The sequence below is a fragment of the Myotis lucifugus genome, unplaced genomic scaffold (assembly GCF_000147115.1).
Source record: "Myotis lucifugus unplaced genomic scaffold, Myoluc2.0 scaffold_247, whole genome shotgun sequence".
In the NCBI taxonomy this organism is placed as follows: Eukaryota; Metazoa; Chordata; class Mammalia; order Chiroptera; family Vespertilionidae; genus Myotis; species Myotis lucifugus.
Genome location: NW_005871295.1, coordinates 1,436,105 through 1,446,235, shown reverse-complemented (window position 1 = coordinate 1,446,235; position 10,131 = coordinate 1,436,105). Strand labels below are relative to the sequence as shown.

The window sequence follows — 10,131 nt, the reverse complement described above, 5'->3', positions numbered from 1 at the left end:
ATTCCCTGGGTTCCTTTCAGTGAGGAATGACATGAAAGACAATATCGGGCGCTCCCTGTACACATTGCCCCTGGCGGGGGAGGGGCTTCTTTCTTGGCCTCTTCAGCAGATAAGCCAGGGTGTGTATGTAGGGAATACACACACACACACACACACACACACACACACACACACACGTACACACCAAAACACATGCACACACACATATATTGTGTACATGTGTACGTATACATGTGCACATAAACACATGTACATACACATATACAGTATATATCAGAAATCATGACTTCACACAGTGCTTATACAAATTCTCTATCCATAGAGTATTGCTTCCTTCCCCCGCTCATATTTGTATGTTCCTTCTCTCACTGTGAGAACCCTGGCTCCTAACACATTTACTTGCTCAGTTTTACAGCACATCTAAACTCATCTCAGAATCACCACACCTATAACCACTTTAATAAGCAAGCACAATAGAGTTCGGATTTATTTGTAGTTTTTCCCCGATCCCCACCACATTCAAAGCAGGAAGTATATAGTCAGGTACTGTATTTATAAATTGCTTGGATGACTTCTCCTTCCCACCTTCCTTCCTTCCCTTTTTTTCCCCCTTTCTCTTTCTCTTCCTCCCTCTCTTTCTCTTCTGTCTCTTCAGTGTGGCTATGAAATTCATGTGAAACATTATTTGTTTTCGTTTGCTTTCCGTTTAGGGTTTTTTCTTTCCTTTCTTATAGATTTAATGTTGTTGTTTTATGTGTAGAGCATCGACGTGCTCTCCAAACTCAAAAGGACAGGAAAGGCATAGGGAGCAATGTCACACCTCCCGCCCCCTCCCAGCCTTTGTGGTAACCAACCAGCTTGGTCTTCTAACTTTTCCATCCTTAGTTTCTCTTTATAATGCTAAGCAGAATATATGTATTTTCCTCACTTTCCCTTCTTTCTTATACAAAAAAAAAACAAACTATGTTTCTGAACCCTGGGAAATGTCTTATCTGGCAACATGTTCTTGGATTTGACTGGGACCTGTCACACCCCCGCCTTTGCCCCTAGGAAAACGTCAGTGGGATTCCAGGAGCGAAGGCGGACAGAATGGTAAAGGCCTCGCGGGGGTACAACAAAAGTGCTTTAGGAAATTATGCAAAGACCCCAAGACTGCTACCGTGATCATTTACCTTTGGCTGCTTGTGTGATTTTCCCACAGCTGTGACTCCCTCAGTTCAGTTATGCTTCCTATAGACGTCCCTGCGACTCTTAAAGCCTTACCAGAAGAAGACAGACTGGATACAGTCGAACGGTACGGTCTTCACCTTTGTCTCTAATGTAGTCTGTTTTCCACAATTATGCTGGATGCTGCGAGAGATTTCAGAGGAGCATTCAGTGCCTGAGCTTGCAACCCAAATGAGACCAGGCTCACAGCCAGCCGAACCCCGAAGTAGTTAAGATATTAAATTCATTGCAGGGGATACACGGTCTCTAGGGCTCAAATGTGCTGATCTTTAGGTGTCTGGGAGCTCAAGGGAGGGGAGAGCAGAGGCCGTGTGGGTGGGTGGGGAGACTTCAGTGGTCGTGTAGACTTGGGTCAGTACTTGAATGACAGGTAGGACTTGGAGAGGGATAACAAAACAGGCCCGAAACCAAGGCACTTACATTTAATTTCACTGATGAGCATCCAGCAGCCAGTGGAAATATGTCCTTGAAGCTCCTATCACTGTGCCCACTTAAGCATTTTTATATGTAAATAATCAATTAGTGAAATGCCCAGTATCTGAGACATAGCTGATCTCCTGTCATCAGTTTTACTGACGTGTGAACAAAGTTTTACTGTGACATAACCACACCCATTTATTTGAGTATTTTCTATTTCCTTTCATGCTACAAAAGCAGAGTTGGTAATTACACAAGAGACTGTGTGACCTGCAAGCCCTTTACAGAAAAAGCCCGCTGACTCCCGGCCTAAGGGATAGCAGACCAAAGATAACATAGGCTCTTTCCCTTTCATTTCTTCTTTCACCCATAAATTATTTATAAACATATTGTTTAATTTTTCAAACAGTTGTGGATTTTTTTTAGTTATCTTCTTTGCAGTTGAAATCTATTCAAATTCCATTGTGGGCAGAGATTGTACCCTGAATGACTTCAATCTTTGGAACTCACTCAGGCCTTCTTTATAGGCTGGGATATGGTCAATATTGGTAAATGTTCCACGTACACTTGAAAAGAACATGAATTCTGTAATCCTGTTTTAAACATTGCTTTTTATTCTCTGGTTATAAATAATGACTCCTACTGTTGTTCATTGGTGGAAAGCAATTTATCAGCCCTCTGCTTCTCTTAACACGGACTCAACACAAGTAGGTAGAACTAACCTTGAAGAAGACCACAGGAGTTGCATAACTCTTAAATGATTCAGTATTTCTTTTATTTTGGGAAGGAAAAACTGTTCCAGCTAAACAGTTTTCTTATTCCTTTTCAGTGAGCTCTGTGAACAGAATATGGAAATTATGTTGACTCCAGAAATGATCGAAGTGGAATTCCCTATGTTGGACCACAAGGACACCAAAAAGGAGAAGTAAGTGGATGCTTTTATGCCTACTAAGAGGTGGCCTTGGATAAAATTTGCCCGACACGAACCACAGAACTGTCATGTTGTCTGAATCTCGGGTTTTAAGAAAAGAGGTTTCCTATACTTTTGATAATTAGATGTGTATTTTATTTTAGGCACGCTGCATTCCTTTAAATACTGTTAGCAAATACACCTTTAAAAACTGAATCCAACTTTTCCAGTTGCTTATCAATTAATCTCAGAGATGTGTTTGTTTCTTATTGATAGCTGAAGGAGTGTCATCCCATACGAAAGGAGTTTCATTCCAGGCTCTGGAGCCAAATGAGACCTATGAGTCCCAACTCCACCGTTTATGACATGTGAGATCGCCAGCCAGGTTACTTACCTTTAGCAACTGGGTCTCAGTTTCCTCATTGGTAACACACAGAAAACAAACTCTCCCAGGCAGTTGTGAGGATTAAATAAGACTCAAATGTGAAGACACCAAGCTAGTTGCTAGATGTGAACCAGATGCTTGGCAGATGTTGATGTCTCCCTTTGCCTCTCCATCAGGGGCCAGCCAGCTAAGCAAACATCATCATCCTTAAAGAAACTGGTATTGATTAATATTTTTATAATGGACATAACCACATGTCGTTCATATGGTTCATAAGTTTGAAATTCCAGGTATACTTTTAAAAATTCTTTTTATTTAAAAAAATGCTTTTTGTTATTAAAAATAATCAAAAGCTGCCCAGCTGGTGTGGCTCAATGGTTGAGGGTCGATCCATGAACCAGGAGGTCATGGATCGATTCTTGGTCAGGGCACCGCCCGAGTTTTGGGCTCGATCCCTAGTAGAAGGTGTGCATGAGGTAGCTGATCAATGATTCTTTGTCATCATTGATGTTTCTAACTCTCTCCTTCTCCCTTCCTTTCTTTTAAATCAATAAAACACATTTAAAATATATATATAATAAAAACATAACCCTACCACCTAAAAGCAGTAACTTATACTTTTTGATGTATGGCCATCCAAATATTTATTTAAGTAAATAAATGTACATATGTTTTACCAAAATTCAATCATATTATTCATATTATTTTGTCTTTTTAAGATATATATATATTTTAGTGATTTCAGACAGGAAGAGAGAGATAGAAACATCAATGATGAGGGAGAATCATTGATTGGCTGTCTCCCACATGCCCCACACTGGGAATCGAGCCCACAACCCAGGCATGTGCCCTGACCAGGAACCAAATTTCGACCTCCTGGTTCCTGGGTCAAAGCTTAACCACTGAGCCATGCCAGCTGGGCTACACTTTTATTTAGCAATTTCTATATATAAAAGGCTAATTGACTGACCGACCGGCCAGTACACTGATGCGCATTGGCAATTTAAAAATAAACACTGAGCCCTAACCGGTTTGGCTCAGTGGATAGAGCGTCGGCCTGTGGACTGAAAGGTCCCAGGTTCGATTCCGGTCAAGGGCATGTACCTGGGTTATGGGCACATCCCCAGTAGGAGATGTGCAGGAGGCAGCTGATCGATGTTTCTCTCTCATCGATGTTTCTAACTCTCTATCTCTCTCCCTTCCTCTCTGTAAAAAATCAATAAAATATATTTTTAAAAAAATAAAATAAACACTGAGCCCTAACCAGTTTGACTCAGTGGATAGAGCATTGGCCTGCGGAGTCAAGGGTTCCAGGTTCGATTCCGGTCAAGGGCATGTACCTTGGTTGCGGGAACATCCCCAGTGGGGAGTGTGCAGGAAGCAGCTGATCGATGTTTCTCTCTCATCAATGTTTCTAACTCTCTATCCCTCTCTCTTCCTCTCTGTAAAAAATCAATAAAATATATTTTAAAAATAAATAAATAAAATATAAAAATAAATACTGACTTGCGCATGCGTGATACATATAAAGCTCTTGCTGGCGCCAATCACACATGTGTGTTTCAATCTGTCATTATCGATCATGAATTTGATTGTTTTTGTTGACATTCTGAGGCTGAAAGAAAGTGGCAGCATTGATAGAATGTATCTGAAGACCAACTATTGGCACAATAGAAATGCAGACTGCCTCACGCTCACATATTATTGATATTATTGTTTATTTATTAATCAATTTATATATTATTTTCATATGTATTTTACTAACTTTCTTTCATCTATGACACTTCTTTTATAGAGAAAGAGCAATATTAAAATATTTCTTCTAATTCATTTCCTTTCAATGTACATGAATACATGGACTGGGCAACTAGTATATCATAAACATATATTTATAAATACAAACACACATCATTATATTTCACTGGTAGATGTACCATAATTTAGTTAGCCAACCCTCTTATGATGATCATGTAAATTCTTTTCAATGTTTTGCTGTTACCAGTAGTGCTTCAGTAAACATCCTTGTGCCATAATTTCTTGCAAACTTATCAGACTGTTTCCTTAGGATAAATTCCCAGAAATGTAAATGCTACAACAACGTGCATTGTAAAGTTTTAATACATATTGTTTAATTGTCGCCCACAAAGTACATCAGCATACCTCCTACCAGCAGAGGTCAGGACTGCCCACATTCAAATGCCCTCGACAAAATATTATAATGTTTTTAATTCTTTACCAATATGATAAGTTTTTAAATGTCCATCTTCTTGTTTTAATTCTAACTTCTTTTGTTTTCAAAAGATATTACATTTTCCTTAGCTTATCAACTATTTTTTTTTAATGAGGGGCTTATTTTGACTATTTTATAGGAAATGGTATCTTTTTCTTATTTATTTGTAAGAGTCCCTCATATATTAAGGATAATTACCTTTTCTTATATGTGTTGTAAATTTCTCAGTTCATCTTCTAAATGTGTTTGAGGTGTTTTAGGAGCCTCTGACTTTTTTTTTCTTTTCTTTTTAGAGAGAGAGTGGAAGGCAGGGAGGGAGAGGGAGAATAAGAGAGAGAGAGAGAGAGAGAGAGAGAGAGAGAGAGAGAGATGTGAAAGAGACACATCGCTCAGATAGGAATCAAACCTGCAACCTAGGTATATTACCTTGACCAGGAATCAAACCTGAGACCCTTGGGTGCACTGGCTGATGCTCTAACCACTTCACAAGACCAGCCAAGGCTTGAGGCCCTGCCTTTGTTTAAAGGAATGCCCACATGTCTTAGAGAGAGTAGTGTGGGTTTCCTTCAGTGTCTTTGTGATGGTTTCAGAGACCTACAGAAACAAGCTCTTCACCAGACCCTGGCGCACATCTTGGTCCTTTCCAAAGGCACCGAGCTCCAGCAGAGGGAGCCACAAGCTGTGGATTGCTGATAGCTCCAAACAGGGTACTCAGGGCCAGTCAGAGTGTCTGACATTGTCCTGCACCAGAAATTGGGAGTCATAGCAGATCTACCTAATACATTGACACAAACCCAAACAGGCAGCCAAAATGGCGAAAAAAAAAACAAGCCCCAAATGAAAGAACAAGAGAATTCTCCAGAAGAAGAGATAAATGAAATGGAGATAAGAAAATTATCAGATACAGTGGGGTTTTGACTTACTAATTTAATTCGTTCCGTGACAGAGCTCATAACTCAAATTACTCGTATGTCAAATCTTAAAGTGAACGAGTGAGACACGTGATGCTGGGCTGATGTTGTGGCGTTCACTGTGACGTTCGCTGCGCCAACTAGCGGTGGGGTATCTGAAGCTGGCTCGTAACCCGAATTTTAGCTCGCAACTCAAAGCAAAAATCGGCCGAGAGACGGCTCGTATCTCAAAAAACTCATTAGTTTGGACACTCGTAAGTCAAGGCCCCACTGTATAGAATTCAGAATAATGATGGCAAAGATGCTCAACAGCATGAGAAAAGATATGTAACTTCATATCAGTGAGTTAGAAGACAGGGTAGAAATAAATCACACACTCAGAGAACCAAAAAGAAAAAACAATTAAAAAACAGGAGGACAGCTTAAGAGAGCTGTGGGACAACGTGACATGTAACAATATTTGCATATAGGAGTGCCAGAAGGAGAAGAGATAGAGAACATGTTTGCAGAAATAAAGGCAGAAAACTCCCATAACCTGTGAAGGAAAAAGCACACAAGTGCAGGAGGCACAGAGAACCCCAAGCAAGAAGAACCCAAACAGGCCCACACCAAGACACATCATAATTAAAATGCCAAAAATTAAAGACAAAGAGAGAATCTTAAAGGCAGCAAGAGAAAAGCAATTTGTTACCTACAAAGGAACTCCCATAAGACTGTCAGCTGATTTCTCATCAGATGCTATAGGCCAGAAGGGAATGGCATGAGGTATTCAAGGTAATGAAAAACAAGGATCTGAAACAATGATTACTATATCCAGCAGAGCTATCATTCAAAATAAATGATGAAAGAGCTTCTTAGACCCCCCCCCCCAAAAAAAAAGATCCAGCAGTAAGAGAAGGATCTCTTACCCTTTGAGACAACATGGAGAGACCTGGAGAGTATTGTGCTAAGCAAAATAAGCCAGTCAGAGAAAGACAAGTATCAAATGATTTCACTCATATGTGAAATCCAATGAACAAAATAGATCCAGAGACATAGAAGCATGGAACATACATTGAATCTAAGAGGGAAGGCGGGGGAGGGTGGGTGGGTGGGAAGAGATCAAAGAACTTGTATGCATATATGCATAATCCAGGGACAAAGACAATAAGGGGTGAAGGCCTGGAGTGGGGAGTGGGGGCAGTCTAGAAGGGGTCAATGGGGGAAATAGGAGGACATAGGTAAGACTTTCAACAATAAAGGTAAAAAAGAAACAAGCTCTTCTCAGAAAATAGTTTGGCAGTGTCCGCTAAAAGGAAATTTAGGAAATAAAAAGTTTAGGTAGAATTTCAGTGGGCTCTGTTTTGATCAATTAATTACCAATAAAATAACATGTTGCACTACATAGCCCATGAAACCTCCCACACCTCAGCAAATAGATGCCCTTTGCACTGCATTTTGTTTCAGGTTCCAAGCAGTTGACTAGGAGTTTTAAATTAAAACTTTTTTTTCTGTTTCAAAAATTACCCCTCAACATAGAATAGCTTGTCCCATGAGTGAGGGATATCCAGTACCTCACTGCTTACTTGCTCTTTAACCTGGTTTTTCATCCCGCAAAGCTAATGTTTAATGCCACTGGATTATCAAATTATTATTAAATGAAATAGAAATTATTATTTTATATATCCACCCAAGTAGTATATCTTTTTTCCTTTTTAAATGTATTTTAGCTACTTTACCAAACAAAATAAACTAACAATAAACTGAACATATTTTGCACACCAAATTAATTTCCAGTTTTTTCAAAATACACATACATTTCACACATTTTAATAAACATAGCCATGCATTTTGAATTCAAATATTTTGCAGTTTAAATTGTTTTTGTACATTTTTTCATGTGTTAAAATTGTCAACATAATTATCATTTTATTGGCTGACTAGTACTCCAACAGGTAATATCCCATAGATGATTTTCAAAAGTTCTTTTGGTTCAGAAAGTCTCTTTAGCTCTATCACTGTCTGATGCTCAGTTCTGTCTTCTCTGTCCTTCTTGTTCCTTTTCCTCACTCCTTCAGCCTCAGCCTCGCTGTCAGGCACACACACAGCCAGAGCGCGGACAGGCAGGGACAGAGCAACAGGAACTCGCCAGTGGTGTTTGACTCCCCAGGAAGACTGCTGTCTGTTTGGTTTCTGGCAAATACTATTTTCATGAATGCAGAGAACCATCTGCTCTCCCTCCATGGCTGTGATTAACCGATAGATCCTTTGCTACCCTCGTGGTGACCTCCCCTCTCTCAATACCCACTAAGGGAATCATGTAAAATGTCCAGGAAACTGCGAGACTAACTTCATTCAACACTCCTTAGATTTTCACAATATCACTCAGTCATTAATATCTTTAAAGGAAGACATGACCTGTATATTTTTAAATGATTCCCTAAAATGGTACCAATTAATTTTTTAAGTATATGTATTAAGGAACATTTTAATTCTCCATTTTCAGATATTTCTGGTTTTGCAAAACTACCAGGCATTTGCAGAACTTTGCATTTCACCCTCTTTAGAAAATGTATCAGAATCACTTGATTTTATAATATACTAGAGGCCCAGTATACAAAATTCATGCACAGGGGCGGGGGCAGCGGGGGGGAGGGTGTCCCTCAGCCCGGCCTACACCCTCTTCAATCTGGGACATCCCTCTCACAATCCGGGACTACTGGCTCCTAACTGCTCACCTGCCTGCCTGCCTGATCACCCCTAACCCCTCTGCCTTCTTCCTGATCACCCCAACTGCCCTCCCCTGCCAGCCTGATTCCCCTAACTGCCCTCTCTTGCCCGCCCTGATCGCCCCTAACCACCTCTGCCTCGGCCCCCACCACAGTGGCTTTGTCCGGAAGGATGTCCAGAAGGATGTCTGGAAGATGTCTGGTCTAATTAGCATATTACCCTTTTATTAGTATAGATTCTTCTGTCTAGGCAGATCATATGGCTGAGCTCACAATCTTTAGGACATCTGCCCTTTGAAACAAAAACCACTCTTATTTTCTTCCCAAATATGAAAAAATTTTTCCCCAAAAACTCCTTCCCCCCCCCCAAAAATTTTGGGGCCCCATTCACCCACTATTCCTCCGGGGGGTTAACCCTCGGCCCGGCCCCCCCCCCCCCCCCCCCCCCCACCGGCTCCTTTCTGGAGTCTGTATCTGAGTCAGAGATATTGTGTGTCAACTTTATTTACAAACATGAAGACTTAACGAGCCAACTGAGCATTCAGAAGACAGTGTGCTAGGATGTCTGTGAATCATTTCTCTCTCCACTTGGCAATAGTACTGGGAGATGGGGATCGCCACCATTTTTACATCTAGAAAGGGAGACTGAACGTTTAGGCAACTTGGCCATGCAAAGAAACGGTGCAGTGAGATGAGAGCCAGGTCTGAATCACTTAGCCAAGTGTTTCACTAGCAACTACATTACCACTAATATCATATATATATATATATATATATATATATATATATATATACCTTAAACCTTCACTGAGGCATTGGTGGGTGGCGTGGGTGTTCTGTGAGTGCCCTGATGTATCCTTGTCTGGTTGTTTGATATTTAGAGAGGTGAGAGACCAGGCACAACCAACGGAGAAGACAGGAGACAAGGTGCTGGAGGAGATGAAGAATGTGCGGGCCAAAGCTCTCAACTCATACCTGATTCTAGAATAAAAACCAGCTGGCCAGTTCCTCTCATCGGCTTTCTGCAAGTCACTGTGGTCCTCTGTGTCTATTTATGTTCCAGCCATTTTTGCAATTAAAGTTTCTAGAGAAAAAAATGAAATGTGGATATGTGGATGATGTGTATATATTTGTTATAACTTTTCTTTTTAAAAATAAAATGTCATTAGTATGATGGCAATGTCTAAAGCAGGGGTGGGCAAACTTTTTGACTCAAGGGCCACAATGGGTTCTTAAACTGGACCGGAGGGCCGGAACAAAAGCATGGATGGAGTGTTTGTGTGAACTAATATAAATTCAAAGTAAACATCATTACATAAAAGGGTACGGTCTTTTTTTTTTTT

At 40.4% G+C, this 10,131-nt stretch overlaps 1 protein-coding gene across 1 annotated transcript in view; it reads left to right on the top strand.

Annotated features, from left to right (window-relative positions):
• The window catches only part of CFAP221 (cilia and flagella associated protein 221), an 87,657-nt gene extending 77,879 nt beyond the window's left edge, over positions 1-9,778 (top strand). Inside the window, exons 21-23 of the mRNA XM_023762517.1 lie at positions 1,202-1,294; positions 2,474-2,569; positions 9,670-9,778. Of these exons, the coding sequence (XP_023618285.1) occupies positions 1,202-1,294; positions 2,474-2,569; positions 9,670-9,778 (298 nt within the window). The remainder of the gene's footprint in view (positions 1-1,201; positions 1,295-2,473; positions 2,570-9,669) is intronic.
• Positions 9,779-10,131: the final 353 nt, after the last annotated feature.